Here is a 19,022-nt window from a genome sequence, read left to right as displayed (position 1 = left end):
GTGAATTAAGTTCAAAGTTCAAAGAGTTGTACAAAACAATTTGTTTTTAAAGTAAATTCAAGGTCAATTTTTCCACAAGCAGAGTTACAAAACTAATATTATCATATCAGGAGTTAGGATTTTATTTATTTATTTATTTTTTGCTGAAGCAGCTAGGGTTAAGTGATATCCCCAAGGTCACACAGCTAAGCAGTATTAAGTGTCTGAGGAAAGATTTGAACTCAGCTCCTCCTGATTTCAGGGCCAGCATTCTACCCACTGCACCATCTCACTGCCCTGAATTTTTTTTACCTACCTTAATTTATAGCCTCTTTTGTTTACCAAAGTAATGGAAAGCATTTTCCCCACAGGGATTTTTTTTTAGGGGTGGGGGCAAGATGTGCTGATGTTGCAGCACTGAGATTATTTTAACCCAGCTCTTCTCTGAGAACATATTAAAATGAAGATGGAAGTGAGTTTAATAGAAGAACTTCTTTCCACAGATAAAATACAAGCCTTTCCATGACTGATTTTCAAAAGATTGACCCTTAAAAAAAAATGACAAAATAGCAGGGTTGCCATTAGTAATGATATAAAGGAATGGGAAGAAGTGGGATTAGCTGAAAGCATGTAAGTAAACTATAATTTTCTGCCTATGGAAATCAGTTTTAACAGAGATGTGCAGTGAATATCAGTTATGTGCTAGAATGCTGATATGGAATTTGGACAAAATCCCCTATATATTAGGCTTAGAATCTAAATAAAAAACTTCAAAATATAGATGGAAGAAAGGTTGGACTAAAATCAAGAAACAAAGTGAATGAGAAGTGGGGGAGAGATTAATGGGAATTTTGACTTAGTTAAATTTCTCACTGGTTATCTTTGGATTTCACTTGTGGTTGGGAACATCATGAATCATGAGAAGAGCCTTGGAGGAATTGTAATGAAGGCAAATTGCTAGATAAATAGCAGGAAAGAAGGTCAAATGAATTCAAAGAAGGCAAGAGTCAGAGGTGTGTCTATAATAGCAGGAGAGAAAAGAATAAAATGATATTGGCAGTATTACAATGCTAGAGAGTCTAGAGTAAGGAGATATTATAATTTAATTTAAAAGCCACAGTAATAACAGATCCTCTTCTCCTTTCCTACCTCCCACTTAATAAAATCCAGTGACTTCCTGTTTCTACAGGATCAAAGATAAATCCATCTGGAATGTAAAAATTCTTCAAAACTCAGCCATTTTCTGTATTCCTAGACTTTTTATACATTGTTCTCTTGCACCCACTCAACCGTCCAACCTAATTACTGTTGTTTATATATGGTACTTCCCCATCTTCAAGCCTTTGTACTGATTGCCATCCATGTCTATTCTTTCCCACCTTAACTCTGCTACTTAACAGCTTCTGATTTCCTTGAGGAAAAGTTCAAGGGCTTCAAAAGCTCCCATCTGTAGGAGATCTTTCCTGGCTCCCTTTCTCTCCAATAACTTTAATCCTGCTGCAATAACATTAGGGCTTTTCATACTACACTTGATCTAGAATTTCACATACTGGGTCACAAGGTCTTTGAAGCTCTGATAATAAATAAACCATTTCTACAATTACACTAAGGACTTAGCACAGTGTGCCCAGTAAATAGCAATGATCAATTGGTTTTGAGGAAGAGAAACTCAGATTCATTATTACCCAGTTTGCAGCCTTATCCTTGGAAACAGAGGCATTAGAAATGTTTTTTTGTATGTTAATTAAAAGGTTTTCAGGTATCTTCATGTACTTTTTCAGCCTGGTGTCCTGATAAACATTTTATTTTTAAATTACTTCATTGACAAAAACTCTGGGGTTCATTCATCCCTACTTTTTTTCAAGTTTCAGACCAAGTGCCACCTTCTGCCTGAAGCCTTTTCTGGCTCCCCAGCTATTACTATATCCTTCTCTGAACTATTTTTTGAAGTATTTTCATGATGTGGTTTGCCATTTCTTACTCCAGCTCATTTTACAGAGGAGGAAACTGAGACAAATAGATTTTAAGTGTACCATTCAGGAACTATCTGTATAGAATTTCTCTAAGAACAGTCTTACTGAAGGTTTAAGTGACTACAGCTTAATTACTAATATTTACTTACATATGTGCAAGTTGCTTCTCCATTAAAATGCAAGCTCCTTTGGAAGACAGAAGAACTATTTCACTTTTTTCTTTGTATTCTGATGTTTATTACAGCATTTAGCATTTCCTAAGTGCTTCATTAATTGGCTCATTCTCCCCCTAAAGAATTTCTTTCTAATGGCTTAGCATAATTTTTAAAGAAATCTAAATGTTATTCATATATTTTGTTTTAATATCACCTCATTTCTGAATTTATTCTTCTCCTACTATTGAACATTCCTTGTAAAAAAAATCATAAAGAGGGAAAGTAAAGGAGTTCAGCAAACTTAATACCCATATCAACTAATTCTGAAAATAACATTCTAACACTATAGGACATCATCCCAAAGAAGCAACGTGATGCTTTACACAATAGAATTTCTTGGAAATAGTAATATAGAAAATTTTAGACCAGAATTTTTAGGAAGAGATGGACATGTTAGGAACCTGAAAAGGACTGGGCTTAGAAAAATGTAAAATTAAGAATCAAACTCCTTTAATTTGATCACTTTTGATAGATTTATTTATCACTCCTGAATTTCATAGGAAAAAAATAGATATAAATTATACTAAGCTCTCAAAATGAAAATGTAAAGTATGTATCATACATTAGGATGGGGAGAATGGTTAGGAATGTCAGTTTGAATTGTTTAGCTAAACATCAGGGATTTATAATCAATTATTTCTAGTCATTGTTTTTTAACATTCAAAAGTATCCCTGTCTTTGCAAATATTTGCTAAAAAAAAAAAAAAAAAAAAAAAAACTATCCAGAGCAATGTTAATATGAATTCATTTAGAGACAATGTCAGAGTTTGAAGGGACTTAGCACCTGAGTCATTCATCCTATAGATGGAAAAAAAATAATAGAGGTTGAGGTAGACTTGTCTCTAAGTTTTCTGATTTCTAGTCTTAATCTTTCCAACATATCAGGCTGCTTTCCTATACAAAACTTCTGAAAGGATGTTGTGGGGAAAAGGGAATTATCTCATGATCAAAAATGGTTTTATTTATTATCAGAGCTTCAAAGAGCTTGTGACCCAGTATGTGAAATTCTAGATCAAGTTTAGTATTGAAAGCCCTAATGTTATTGCAGCAAGACCAAAATCTAAAAGTAGTTCCATCATTGTGACCCCCATTATCATGTTACAAATTGCTTGTCATATGGTTTTATTTTGCACATCACTGTGCTGTTGAGGTGACTTGACATGGAGTGAATTTTTATGACTAACAGGTCGGGGAAACAGCAAGAGATGGATGCCTGCTTCAGACACCCCAGGGGTAAGGCAAGCAGATCATTAGTGTTTTCTGATTCAGCACTCCATTTCAAAGACAACTATGAAATATCTTTTACTTTGGAAGTGACAGGAAACCCTGATGGCAAGGAAGGCTGCAGCTATATTAGTATTGGTACAGGTGATTGAGATAGAAGAGAAATTTTGATGAATTGAAAAGCAATCCAATTAAAGTAACCAGAAAAACAGAGAATGGAAGGTCAGGGTGAGCGCTCAGAGAATGAAGTCTAGCTATCCATGGACTGACCTCAATTCAAAGAAAAGCTAAAATGAGGGGGTAATAGGATAAATATAAGAGAATTTTTTTCAGTATATCATTAACAAGCATATGTTTAGACAAATAAAGATTTCAAACACAATATTAAAATGCAATGGCTCCAGTGGAATTATTTAGTGGGGGGGAGTTTGAAGGGGTGAAGCACAGCAGGTTTCCCTAAAGCTTTAAACACACTCAAAAAATTGAAAGAGTAGACATGATTCTATTTCCTACACTTGATCTTAGCCAAAAGGCTGAGAAGTGATGATTCTGTTTCCTTAGTCTAAAGAGAAAATAATTTCCTGGGTGAAGGAAGGCTGTTTGTTTTTTAGAACATGGGAGAGCAAAAGTATTTATACTGTAGTAAAAAAACAAACAAACCTCTTTTTGCTTGAGGAAAACGTGCATCTATTAATTTATCGCACCACAGGTCCAAGATCCTCCTCTCTAACAGAACTTTGATGAGGTTCTTCAGATTTTAGCCTATAAATAGGAGCCTACATTTTCTAGTTCTTTTTCATTTGTAACATTATCTGACCATAAATCCAATCACATACCACTGCATGTACTTATTATAATATCTAGAATTTGCTCTGTTAATGAGAGGGAGTTGCAGAAATGTGGACTGCCAAAATCTGTCACATTTTTAGAATTTTTAGAGAATTAAAATCTAATCTGTAATTTTCAAAAGATTATTGGAGTTAACCCAGGGACCATGGAGTTCAGATGAAGCTAACACTGATTGTGGAAATTTAACAATAAGAAATAATTTTTTTTTTTCTGTGCGTATCCATAGTCAAGTTTCCCTCTGCTTTTATTCTTCATTTGTAACATGGAAAGAACAGGAGTCGGGGGCACGAAAACCTGGGATAAATAAATTTCTGTTTCTGACACATGATCCTGGGCAAGTAACTTCACCTCTCAGTGTTCAAGGTATTTTTAAATAGTAAGTTGCAGAGCACATGATGAACTGCTTTGCTAGAGAGTGACATCATGGGGAACTGATGAAATCCTATATCTACTGTAAGAAATAAAAAAAGAAAAGAAAAGAACAAACCTATTGCATACTATATAAAAATATTGGGCCTATTATCCAGAGATTATCTGGACTAAATAAATTGTGAAAACTAGAAATGAAATGGCTAGATATGATTAATGAAATAGATTCAGAATGTTATATGACAACTAAAGAGTTACCATAAACTAGCTGAATATAAGACAATATAAAGAAAGAAGAGAATAATTGAAAAATAGTGATGATAATGAAAGAGTGTTCTCTCCAAAGATAAAAAAGGGAAATACTACCCAGCAATTTTTTAGAATATGCAGATTAATACAATTCTTTTACACTAGCTATTTAAAATATATTTTAAAAACAGAATGGAATTAAATAAAAAGTGTTCAGAGCCAAACAAAGCAGCAAATTGGGAGCCTTTTATTTTTATGATGGTGTTACTTCAACAAGTCACATAAATCAGTATGGCAATTACTAAACCCTTAAGCACAACACCAAGATACAATTTGCACAACTGATTAAACTTGGGCATTTGCTCTACAGCAATTTGGTATCTTGATGGGGGTACAAAACAGCAATCCCAAGAAACTTTTCACTTAGGAAGGCAGCAACATGTAGATTGTAGCCTAGGCATTTTGTTTTGTGAAAGGAAGATAACAAAGAAAAAGAGAAACTCCTTCAAAAAGCCACTCATAAGGAAGTAAATTGCTTAAATAGTCCCATTTCAGAAAAAAAGAAATAGAACAAGCTATTAATCAACTCCCTAAGAAAAAAATCTCCAGGACCAGATGGATTTACATGTGAATTCTATCAAACATTCAAAGAACAATTAGTCCAATGCTATATAAACTATTTGAAAAAATAGGGAATGAAGGAGTCCTACCAAATTCCTTTTATGACATAGACATGGTACTGATACCCAAACCAGGTAAGTTGAAAATGGAGAAAGAAAACTATAGACCAATCTCCTTAATGAATATAGATGCTAAAATCCTAAATAAAATATTAGCAAAAAGACTACAAATAATCATCCCCAGGATAATACATCATGATCAAGTAGGATTTATGCCAGGAATGCAGGACTGGTTCAATATTAGGAAAACTATCAGAATAATTGGAAAGATTAATAACCAAATTAACAAAAACCATATGATCATCTCAATAGATGCAGAAAAAAGCATTTGATAAAATTCAACATCCATTCCTATTAAAAACACTTGAGAGTATAGGAATAAATGGACTTTTCCTTAAAATAATCAGTAGCATCTATATAAAACCATCAGTAAGCATCATATGTAATGGGGATAAACTGGAACCTTTCCCAGTAAGATCAGGAGTGAAACAAGGTTGCCCACTATCACCATAACTATTCAATATTGTATTAGAAATGCTAGCTTTGGCAATAAGAGTGGAGAAAGAGATTAAAGGAATTAGAGTAGGTAATAAGGAAACCAAATTATCACTCTTTGCTGATGATATGATGGTATACTTAGAGAACCCCAAAGATTCTATTAGAAATAATCTACACCTTTAGCAAAGTTGCAGGATACAAAATAAACCCACATAAGTCATCAGCATTCTTATATGTCACTAATAAAATCCAACAGTTAGAGTTACAAAGAGAAATTCCATTTAAAGTAACTACCGATAGTATAAAATATTTATGAATCTATCTACCAAGGAAAAATCAGAAACTATATGAGCAAAACTACAAAACACTTTCACGCAAATTAAGTCTGATCTAACCAATTAGAAAAATATTAAATGCTTTTGGATAGGGCGAGCAAATATAATAAAGATGATAATACTACCTAAACTAATCTATTTATTTAGTGCTATACCAATCAGACTCCCAAAAAACTATTTAAATGACCTAGAAAAAATAACAACAAAGTTCATATGGAAAAGCAAAAGGTCAAGAATTTCAAGTGAATTAATGAAAAAAAAAAAATCAAATGAAGGTGGCCTGGCTGTACCAGATCTAAAATTATACTATAAAGCAGTGGTTACCAAAACCATTTGGTATTGGCTAAGAAATAGACTAGTTGATCAGTGGAATAGGTTAGGTCCAAAGGACAAAATAATCAATAACTTTAATAATCTAGTGTTTGACAAACCCAAAGACCTCAGCTTTTGGGATAAGAACTTACTGTTTGACAAAAATTGCTGGGAAAATTGGAAATTAATATGGCAGAAACTAGGCATTGACCCACACTTAACACCATACACCAAAATCAGGTCAAAATGGGTTCATGACTTACTTATAAAGAATGAGATTATAAATAAATTAGAGGAACATAGGATAGTTTACCTCTCAGACCTGTGGAAGAGGAATGAATTTATGTCCAAAGAAGAACTAGAGATCATTATTGATCACAAAATAGAAAACTTTGATTATATCAAATTGAAAAGTTTTTGTACAAACAAAACTAATATAGATAAGATTAGAAGGGAAACAATAAACTGGGAAAACATTTTTACAGTCAAAGGTTCTGATAAAGGCCTCATTTCTAAAATATATAGAGAATTGACTCTAATTTATAAGAAATCAAGCCATTCTCCAATTGATAAATGGTCAAAGAATACAAACAGACAATTCTCAGATGAAGAAATTGAAACTATTTCTAGCCATATGAAAAGATGTTTCAAGTCACTATTAATCATAGAAATGCAGATTAAGACAACTCTGAGATACCACTACATACCTGTCAGATTGACTAGAATGACAGGGAAAGATAATGCACAATGTTGGAGGGGATGTGGGAAAATAGGAACACTGATACATTGTTGGTGGAATTGGGAATACATCTAGCCGTTCTGGAGAGCAATTTGGAACTATGCTCAAAAAGTTATCAAACTGTGTATATCCTTTGACCCAGCAGTGTTACTACTGGGCTTATATCCCAAAGAGATTTTTAAAAAGGGAAAGGGACCTGTATGTGCAAGAATGTTTGTGGCAGCCCTCTTTGTAGTGGCCAGAAACTGGAAACTAAGTGGATGGAGATTGGAGATTGGCTGAATAAATTGTGGTATATGAATATGACCAACAGGATGATTTCAGAAAGGCTTGGAGAGACTTACATAAACTGATGCTGAGTGAAATGAGCAGGACCAAGAGATCATTATATACATCAACAACAGTACTATATGATGATCAATTCTGATGGATGTGGTCATCTTCAACAATGAGATGAACCAAATCAATTCCAATAGAGCAGTAATGAACTGAACCAGCTACACCCAGCAAAAGAACTCTGGGAGATGACTATGTACCACTACATAGAATTCCCAATCACTCTATTTTTGTCCACCTACATTTTTTATTTCCTTCACTGGCTAATTGTACACTATTTCTATGTCCAATTCTTTTTGTACAGCAAAACAACTGTTTGGACATGTATACATCTATTGTATTTAACTTATACTTTAACATATTTAGCATTATTGGTCAACCGCCTATCTGAGAGGTGGGAAAGGAGGGGAAATTTTAGAACAAAAGGTTTGGCAATTGTCAATTCTGTAAAATTACCCATGCTTATATCTGGTAAATAAAAATTATAAAAAAAAAAATTTAAAAGCCACTCATAAGAACATGGAACTCAGGAGTCCTATAAGAACTTAAAAATTCATTGGAAAGAACTTTGGGTAATTGAACATCATTTTGAAAAGTTGCTTCACTCCAAGAGTGGAAAGATACGAACAGGTAGAAGACATTTCAAAAGCCTGATCTCTCATGTTTCAAAGGAAAATGTGAATGGTTTCAGTGCATCAGGAGAAAGAGGCTGCAGGATCATTATCACATTGCTGTTTCTAGATCATAACTTGGATACCATCTACTCTAACCCCCTCACTATATAGCTGAGGCACAGGGAGGTTACATAACTTGAAGAATTTCACAGAGATAGGAATTGAAAAAGGCTAGATTTGATCATGGGTAACTTAATGCTCTTTCCACTGTATGAAGGAGAAGATAAATTTGTGATAAATTTGTGTGTGTGTGTAGGAAAAATATATTCCTTACATCATGCTCAGAAGTATGTTATTTGAAAAAACGTCTGATTTCTAGGAGCCTAGAACTTTCTATCTCCTGTCCCACTTTCTTCTCTTGCCTGATCCTTCTTCCTTGATGTTTTTTCTGCCTACCTCTCTATGAAATTGTCTATAGTTAGAAACTTCTAAACTCATAATTTTCAGCTATATAGTTTATTGGCTTCCACCTGCTTGTGACTTCAAGGACAGGAAATCAGTCAGAATTTTTGAAAACCAAGAGAATATTCTATAACAGTAATATTTTTAAGAACAAATTTGAGTGACAAAGTCATTTTGATTATTATAGATACTCAAATTAACTTCAAAGAACACATAAAGGAAGATGCTATCTACATAGAAAGAACTAATAAATAGAAGTGCATATCGGATGGTCTAACTCATATAAGATATAAATATATACATATGTGTATATATGTATATATATATATTTGTGTCTAATGGTAGCTATCTCTAGGGTGGGGGGAAAGGGAGAGAGGGAAAAAGTTACTTGATACTTTCATTACATATTTTAAAAGAATAACAAGTTGTACAAAATAGATTTGCAGTTTCATGTGCAACGATCTTTATTCTTTCTTCTGCTGTTATAGAGATGCATTTTTTTTCTTAAGAGCAGAATAATTGAAAAAAAAAAAAAAAAGAATGTAAGCTCCTTAGTACATAGACTATCTTGTTTAGTTATATGTCCCCAGGTCTTTGAATAATGCCTGGCACATAATAAATGCTTAACAAAATTATTAAATCAGAACTGTCCAGGAAGATCTTGATGTAGCAAAGTGGCAGGTTCTGGATGCATTTTCTTGTGAGAGATTCCAAGGTTTCCTTTACTTGAAAGATTATGGCATCTAACAAGATCTTTAGTTGTGTCTCCACTCTGCCTTTCTTGTTTCCATTTGGAAATGTCAGCCCCACTACCATCACTTGAGTCTGGGATGTCAATCTTGACTCCAATGTGGAGAGGCTCCTGTATTTGGAAGTGTCAGTGACTCTCTGAGTTTGGGGGTGGATGGGAGATGGTGACATAGTATCCTTTCTCCAGGATTCCTATTTCCCTCTTGGTACAACTTTGGGTGTATCAAGTCAAGTCACTTTGTTTTCCAGAAATGTGTTAAATAATTTTTTTTATTCCAACTATCTTTTTAGTCTCTCCAATGGACTCTGATAGAATATTAAATATATTTTTATCACTGAATGATGGAAGGTCAATGTTGCTGAAAGTACAAAATCTGTCTAAAATTTCTCCTGGTTATCATCAAAACATAATTAAATCCAGTAAATATCCACTGTGGGCCAACTGGATACTGAACATTGTGCTAAATGTGGGAGGGGTAGGAGGTTACAAAGTTTAGATAAGAGATATAATCTGCCTTAATGGATGTAGTATAGTAGAGAGATGAGACATGGGCACAGATAGTTAATGATATACAACAACATATACTGAGTACTAGAGAAAGATGTGCAAAGCAAAATCCCATATGAAGTCTAAATGGAGGATCATTGCTGAAAGGTCTAAGAAAGGCTTCAGAATGGCAAAAATTCTGTCACTTTGTTATGAGACTTCATGTAGAAAGTCTTTATTGCATAACTCAAATTATGGAAAGGACAAGGGATTCAGATTCAGCTGCCTGAACCATCAAATTTGGTATTGCCTTGTCTTTCCAATCTCCTCTAACAACTCTGTCCCAGACAAGTCCGCTACTGTCAGCAGACAAATAATCATGCATCCTCCTAGCACTTTTTCACTAATGCGGAAACTCTGTCTGTCATCACCCATTTTTCCTATCTTGCTTTAAAGCCCAAGTCTTATGTCTAGTGTGTCATGAAGCCTTTCTTAAATCTTTCAGCAATGACCCTCCATTCAGATTTCATATGGGATTTAAGAGAGGACATAAGAATAATCTAATTAGAATGTGAGTTCATTGACAGCAGGGATTTTTATTTTATTATATATAGGTATATATATATATATACATATATACATATATAAAACAAGAATTTAGTATATTACCTAAAAGATAATGAATACTTGTTGACTTGCTTTGACTTGTTGAGAAGAGGTTCATAGATTTTACAAGACTGTCAAAGGAGTCTATGACAAAGAAGGGAAATAAGAACCCTTAAAAGAAAACAGAATAGACTCCTATGGTTCTAAGGTTCTAGAAATTTAATGAAACTTTGAAGGGAGAAATGACTTCAGCACATGGAAAGATGTAGGCCTTGGGGAAGCCTAAGCATAAGGAGCTATTGGGAGTATTACTAAATAGTGGAGAAAACCCTTAACTGGAAGGTTGGAAGAAGGCAATGATATGGGTTAACTTCACAATTTTGTATAGAAACCAAACCTGCTTAAAGTACAGCCTGGTCCCACTTCATATTACCTGCTAGTTTCTAACCAATAATATTTTTTACCATCTTAGATATATTGTAACACTCAAATAAGCCATATGTCTTCAAATTTCCAATGGAGGAATGCCTCCAAAAACATTCTGCTTTATCTAGTAGTTACACTAACTATTTGTTGCCTAATTTTTTTGAAAGACAAACCATCTTTCAGTTCAGTTTTTTGGAACTAGATTGGGGCCTATTTGTCAAAACAATTTATCTCATCATTCTAATATTCTAAATACTTCTCATCTAGGATTTCTATCCATCAATTGAACACTAATGTTGATAGAATTGTATATTTCATAAATTTTAAAATGTTTAAACCATAGCAGACCTTGGATATCCTCAGTCTCAACCTTGATTTTACCCAACAGATTTTATCTTGATTGATGAGGAAAGAAAAGTTAAGCATTTTAAGTTATTTGCTAAGATCCCACATGAATTGGGTGTATAAAGGAAGGAAAAGAAAAAATAAAACTTAGTCTGGCCATTTTGCTAAGCAAAATAAATTTAATAAAATAGAATCTAGCTGCACCCCCAATAATTAATGCAGACTAAGTTTAACAAACAACTATTGGTGCTTATAAACTGAAAAATACAGGGCTTCCATCTTTGTGGCTTTTTCTCTCTACCCAATCACCTGCTCAGTCTCTTTCCAATAGTTGGAAAGCCAAGGTAAGACCAACTTCACAGCTTAATCCTATATCAATGTTGGTAAAAACAGATTCTTACCTTGATCTTCTGAAGAGACTGGTGACCTAGAAGGAGATAATAAAGCTTGATAAATCTTTCATAAATAATAATGATAACAATAAACATAATATATATTTGAAATAGTTGTTCTTTCTTTTTGTTTTTTAATCATGAATGACTATATGACAGGACTCCCAACATGGATATGGATGGATGTTTACTACTTGGTTATTAATCCTTATCAACTACCTGGGGTTAGAAGGGAGAGATAAAATGAATGAACCTGTCTGGAGGAAGAAAAGATAAAGGAATTAGGGTCTGGGCAGGGGGGGGGGGGGGGGAAGTTGAGAACTACAGAGGAATTCATCATTATATCCAGTCTAATTTAATACTCACAGCCATGAAATTCTGGAGCTATTTATAGAGAACAGCTTACACATCTTCTGTAAGAAGTCTTATGCCATATGAAGGCAGCTTGGAATAGGGAGCACAGAAAGAGAAAACCTGGATTCAAGACCTGTCTCAAATCAATTTGCCTCTCAGTGCCTCCTCAATTGTGGAAAGAGAAAGAATTCTGGTCACAAAGGATTCCAATCCTATACCTGATACTTAACTTAAGCTTTCCGGGCCTCAGACTCTTGATCCCTATAATAAAGAGTCCCTGTCCAGCTCTAGACCTATGACCCCAGTTATTGAGAACTTGTGGATCAGTGGCATAAATTTCAATAGCCAGAGTTCTTCATACCAATTAAATCAAAGGTTCAAATGCTATATATTTATTTAAACAAAAATGTATGTAGCACATTACTTTTTAGAGAAATTAAATTTTTACATGTTGCTTTCCTAATCATAATCCCATGAGTATAAAGTACAAGCTAGCTCCCTGGAGGGCCTCAGGATCAGCCAGAGTCAGGATAAATCAAAGTCCTTGGTGTTTAGGGGGAAAAGTGAAGGAGGCAGGCAAATTGCCACGTGGTTTGTCAAAGATGTATCCTGGATTCTGGAGCCCAGAGTCTCCAGCCTCTCACCTCCTCCTTTTGCTGCCACATAACTCTGACTTCTCTATCCCAGCCCTCCAATCCTTGCCTATGATTACCTCATCACCAAGCATTCAGCAAGCACCAATCTTTAGGAGAGCCATCACATTAACATTTCATTTAAATATGTATATTTAGCCATTCTCTCACATCCAATAGGTAATTAGCCTTAAGTGCTCGTTTGTCTGATTCAAGCATATCTTTTTATTTTGAGTTTCAGCCCTCTACACATGAGGATGGACAATACAAATACAAATGCTCCCACTTTTTAGATGAATAAACAGCTATTTGGGTAAAGTGAACTGTCAAAGGTCACACAGATTCTAAGTAGTAGAGCTGGAATCTAACCACAACTTTCTGAATCCAAGACTACCATCATGTCATAACACTATTCAGTCTCTCATATAAAAAAATGAATTCATAGAGCTAAAGGTTTGAAAGGAACCTGAAGAAGTTATCTCGTATACCCTCCAGTGTCCAAGGAAAATTACATTTATCTCTCAGATATGAAAACATACATTGACTCAGAAGCTCACAGTCTAGGAGAAATCAGGTCAAGCCTGAGAAACAGGCAGTGGAAATAAAGGAGAGGCCTTTGACTCTGTCTCCTATCTCTCTTCTTTAGTTCCATTTTCTATGGCAATCATTTAGGAGGGAGCTCTAAGCAGAACTATGTGTTTCTTTTTTTGGGGTGTGTTCTATTAGCTTATAAGAATCTGAAGGAAGTGGGATCAGCTATGGGGAAAGGGAGATAAAGGTCTAAAAGAAACATAGATTATTAGTACAAAATTATTTTTGGAAGCTTACATATTAAACCATTTCAGACAGATGAAATCAAATTCTAAAATGTATTTGTGTATGTTAACACATATACATATATGGAGATAAACTCCCATATAGAGAGATATAGTCACACATATACATGATATGTGTACACATATATGTGTATACATATGTAAATATATCTCATTTCTAAACCACAGCTCCTTAGTAACTAGAGTCTTAAATCAAGAGCTGAAAAGGATTTCAGAGTCTTCAACCTCCTCAATGTACAGAATAAGGAACTGAGGCCCAGAGAAGTAAAAGTACCTAAAATAATAAACATTAGACATGGTATTTGAACCTACATCATTGACTCCAGAGTCAGTGTGTGTATGCATGTGTGTGTATGTGTATATATGTATATATGTATGCATGTATATATATGTATATGTACATATACATATATATATATATAAATATATAGTTCAAGGGATCTTTGATTTCATCAATGTGGATACTTGCTCTAATAAGGCATATTGCAACCCACCCACATTCTTTCATTCTTTGCAAAATCCTATTAAGTTCTCTCCTAAATACAATACAGGGGACCTATGCAATATTATTCTTATATTGCATGATAAGCACTAGCTATCCATTAGCTATTGTTATTCTGACATGATCAGACATTTTAGCTACCTTGAAATTATTTGCATGTATTTTCTTTATTCTGCACAAATTTATAAATGTACTTACTGTTTCTCCCTTAGAATCTATACTCCTTGTAAATTATTTCATTTCTTGTATTTGCTTTTTCTAATCCCTCAAATAAAACTTAGTCTTTGTTAATTGATAGATTATTTTTTCCCTGATAAAATCCTTAATTCTGCTTTTCTGGCAACATTTCTCATTTACAACATATTGGTCTGTTCTTAACTCCCATTTATCTCTTCACTGACTATAATAGGCCAGAACTCTGAACTTGAAACAAGGATATTTATAAGGTATTACTAAGTGGAATTGATGAGACAATGGTTATCTAATTTAGTATGGTTCAGTATGATTGATTTAATCTTACAACAAATAATGGTTTTCTAGAGATATAATGATTGGTTTATACTCAGTGTGGAGTATATAAGCAGGGACTGAGAGCCACAGAAGATGAGTGCACTAGAAGCTCTCAGAGCCAAGGAGACAGAAATTCATTTCATCTTCAATCAGGCTGGCTGGCCTGACTGTGGGTCCAGTCAGGTAGCTGGCCTGGCCTCCTGCACTTCCCTCCCTGAGAGACCAAGGCCAGTCTGAAAGGCTCTCCAGAAAGCTGCCCAGCATCAGGAAGGAAATAATAAAGAATATGGACTTTAACACCTGGATATTCTTGAGGTGATTACTGAACTGAAATGAAGGCTGCTCCCAGAGACCCCAAGAAAACCGAACAGAAAACATTACAATTGACTTTTGGGTAGTTCTTGATTTTACTTCTTTAGAAACTATAGTGTTCCCTATTCCCTGCCATGTGATGAGCCTTTGTTTCAGGTAGAAATTTGGGGTCATGGAAAAAACCTCATACTATACCATGCTACCTCTTATTTGAGAACCAAAACGGTTGTTTTTGGCTTTGTAGCTCTAGTCCCTAATACCTCTTAAATGCCTTTAAAACGGATGTTAGGTGTCAAATACATGGCCATTGATGCAGCCTACAATATTCTCCAGAACAGCTAAAATCAGATGGAAATGTAATTTTTTAAATTTAAATACAATAAAATAAAATATAGATAACATTAAATTTTAAAATTAAATCAATGTGCAGTCCACGAGGATCCTTATGTATAAGTAAGTGGCCTTCATTCAATCTCTTTTAGACACGTGGGACCTAAGCAAATCTTAATGATCTTATGGGAAAAGCAAATGGGCTGAGTAGAGTTGTTTGCTCAGTGCAGATGAAAGTCAGAACAGGAATATACTGTAGGGAAGTTGTGAGGGGTGGGGAGTGAAAAATGTAAAAGGAACACTCTGTAATAGACATGACATTTGCTCTGGATTCAGTGAATCATCATCTTAATGTCACAATATATAATGATATTACTAGTGCTACAATATTAGCATCTAGGGAGAGACTGGTTTTCATTGCTCTAAAAGGACTTGAGTTAGAGATCTGTATCTCCAACACCATTTTTACATTCCTTCATTAAGGCTATACTAAGGGATACCCCTCCACTTTCAATTCCTACCCCTACTTATACTCTTGATAAACTTTTTTGTTTGTATTTATTATAATTATTCTGCCATAAGGTACTCATCTTAAAACTGCTTAAGCACAAAAAGATCCTATAAAGTATTCACTGTTATAGTAAAAAAGACTTAGAGATGTTAGAGAATAGGGAAGAGAGTAAAATAACAATAGGTAAAAACCAAAAAGAATAGAAGTCAGTGAAAAAAAAATATTTGGTTCCTTAAGCTATATAATGCACTGAACACCCTAAAGTCAGTGAACTTTCTCCTTCCAGCTATTTTCTACTACAATGAAAAGTTATAAGAGATATTGAAAAGCAGTGTCTTTACTTTTGAAAGTGTAATAAGACTTCTCTGTATACTTTTCTACTTACTCTTTGGGGGGAAAAGTTTTTAAAGGGAAGGATGTTTGGGGGTGGCTTAATTTTTCAGGCTACACTAGTACTATGAATCCAGGCCAGTTTCAAAGATGATTCTATTTGTTCAAAAATGAGCACAAAGATGTATCTTTCCAAGAATCTATCACCTTTTATGGCACATAGTAGTGTATATATTAAATGTTTAATGAGTTAGTGAACTAATTAATGGAGTATTTGTGATTAATTTCTCACAAATATTATAAACAAGAAAGAAAAAACGTGTTTCTCTCAAATTAAGTGAAGAAGTAAGGCAGAAATTTTTTCTCTGCAAAATTAAAAGCAAAGGATTATCACTCAGTCTGAAAAATGCCAGATGGTCCCTTTAATGTCCCAAAGGGATGTATTCTGGTCTGCATCTAGCAACTAAGAGAGAACTATCAATTTCAGAGTTTTGGCAAATGCTATGGTGTACTTCTATGTTGAATGTCTTCCACACTCTTATGACTAGTGGAATGTGGGTCCAGATGCAGCACTTCAACCCTCACTCTGAATTTTACCTTTAATAGAAGATGGATGACACATGGATGAGACTAGCAAGAGACGTGGATCAGGCACCACTGCTACAAATGCACATTGTAGAGATTAAATGGGATTTGGAGTGTGAGAGACGCCAGCTATAGAATTAAAAAAAAAAAAAAAAAAAAAAGAGAGAAAAGAAAAGAAAAGGAAAAAAAAGTTCCTAGAAAAGGTGATTTGGATGTTTTCCAATTGAATTGATCAGAAAACAATGAAGTCTCATGATATTTTTGCCCTGTGCCTTAAGAATTATAGCATTGCTAAATACTAGATTTAGAACAGGCAGAGATCTCAGAGGCCATTGCATCTAAACCTATTATTTTATAGATTAAAAAAAAAAAAGTTATGGAGGATCTCGTCTTTAATCCTCTTTTCTACTTTCTTTATTCTTTAGCTTGGAAAACTCATCTGCCATGGCTCCTTTATCACTTCTACCAGAATACTACCAGCTGTGAAATCTCTCCCAAATTTTAGTTGCACACATCTTATTGCTTAGAGGAAATATCTAATTTGGCTGTTCCACTGTTAATACAAATACAACATGTCTAATGTTGATCTCATACTCTTTCCCTAAAATCTGGCTCTTGACTTCAGTTTCTACCAAAAGGACTTTCTTTCTCTTCTGGTTTTATTCAATGCTGAATACTTGAAATCATGACTGAAATTGGGAGCTATTATGAGGAGCCTAAAGACTGAATTTTACAAAAATTGTGAGGGGGTAAATATTGGGAAATAAAGCATAGCTTGACTATCAGTAATACCTTTTTATTCTGTCTGGTCTTTTATTCTCATTCTTTAATTAGAAAGTATGGCTTTGATACACCTAAAAGTTTGGAACTAATAGTGGGGTAAAAACTCAGTCTTCTGACTTTCTCTCTATCCTCAACCTACAATATTGTAAATTCAAATCTCTGCTGAATATAAAAGAAGAAATTCCATTTCAAGAAAAAAATCTCTTAAGAGTACTCAATTTTGGGACTCTAGGAATAAAAACAAAAACAACTACACAAACTACAAGATATTCCACACAATCATTGCAGAAAAAAAGTTGATAGTCATAGACAAATATGAGCTCAACATAAACCAACAATTTTTTTTGATCAGTAGCATAAAATAATGACACTTACTTTTATTTATGGTTTATGGAATCAATTTTATTACTTTGTAACAAGACAATGTGTAACAAGATAGCATATAAAATGCAGATCAATCTCCTTTGCTAAGCAATTACTGATATTTATTTAATGCTCTTTTATGTTCAGCTTGAAACCTCTATTGCTATAGGATTTTAGTATAGAGAAGCTTTAGAGTAAATAAAATTATATTAAATTTATGGTGACCTTCTATAATATACTTATCTGTTTGAACACGAAATATAGACCTACCTGTGTGACTGGCATAAATTTTTAGTCCAAATCTAAGTAAGAGATGAATTATTTCTGAATATTTGTTTCCCTCCCATGCTTCATTCACTAAACTTCTCAAATCCTAATATGCTCACACTCTCACTTAAGACAAACAGGTTGCTTCCAAAATTCAAATGAAATTGCTGGGTAGAGCAAAGGTTGTAGGTTTTTTTGTAGGAAGCAGAGGAATAGAGTTAGCAAATAGTTAAATGGAGATTTTGGAGAAGAAAGTACATTATTTAGGTGGGTAGATAACAGATAGAAGACAAGGAGGAGATTAAAGATAAATCAAAGGAGGTAGATCTATCAGTGAAGTAAAAACTCAGATTAGGGAGAACTGGGGAATAACCATGATTGTTGAGCCCTTCCTCCCTCATTACCCACAGTGGAATAATACATTAGATCAGCATCTTCTCAGTGAGAATTAATTTATCATAGGCCAAAATATATAGAGTTACAAGAGACCTTAGAGATCATAAAATCCTACTTCTTGATTTTACAAATGAGAAAACTAAAGGACAGACATTTTAAATTACTTGTCCAAGATCACATAGAGAGTCAGCAACTTAGAGAGGAATTGAACAAGATTCTCTGATTCTAAATATAGTCCTCTTCTCAATATACTATTATCATATTAACTCTTGCAGAGATTGGGTTTTTAGGGATTGAGAAACAGGAAAGGTAAGCTTTCATTAATGAAGTTGGAGGAGAACATTGCACTGAGATAAAAGTGTGAACAATACTATTTCTTCATAAAAGGACTCCATTGTGACAGTTGGGGAAGAAGGTAAAAATTGGGAAAAGGTTGTGATTTTTAACATCTATGTCTATTGTTTTAAATTT

General features: G+C 34.1%; 1 protein-coding gene and 1 pseudogene across 1 annotated transcript in view; both read right to left on the bottom strand.

Annotated features, from left to right (window-relative positions):
• DGKI (diacylglycerol kinase iota) overlaps positions 1–19,022 on the bottom strand; it is a 570,574-nt gene that overhangs the window by 54,584 nt on the left and 496,968 nt on the right. The window contains 1 exon segment of the mRNA XM_074267817.1: positions 11,850–11,875. Coding sequence (XP_074123918.1) covers positions 11,850–11,875 — 26 coding nt within the window.
• LOC141545272 (U2 spliceosomal RNA) lies at positions 3,757–3,936 on the bottom strand (annotated as a pseudogene).

Source organism: Sminthopsis crassicaudata, chromosome 5 (genome assembly GCF_048593235.1).
Source record: "Sminthopsis crassicaudata isolate SCR6 chromosome 5, ASM4859323v1, whole genome shotgun sequence".
NCBI classification, from domain to species: Eukaryota; Metazoa; Chordata; class Mammalia; order Dasyuromorphia; family Dasyuridae; genus Sminthopsis; species Sminthopsis crassicaudata.
The sequence above is the reverse complement of the archived record's forward strand: the minus strand, read 5'-3'. Positions and strand labels throughout refer to the sequence as shown.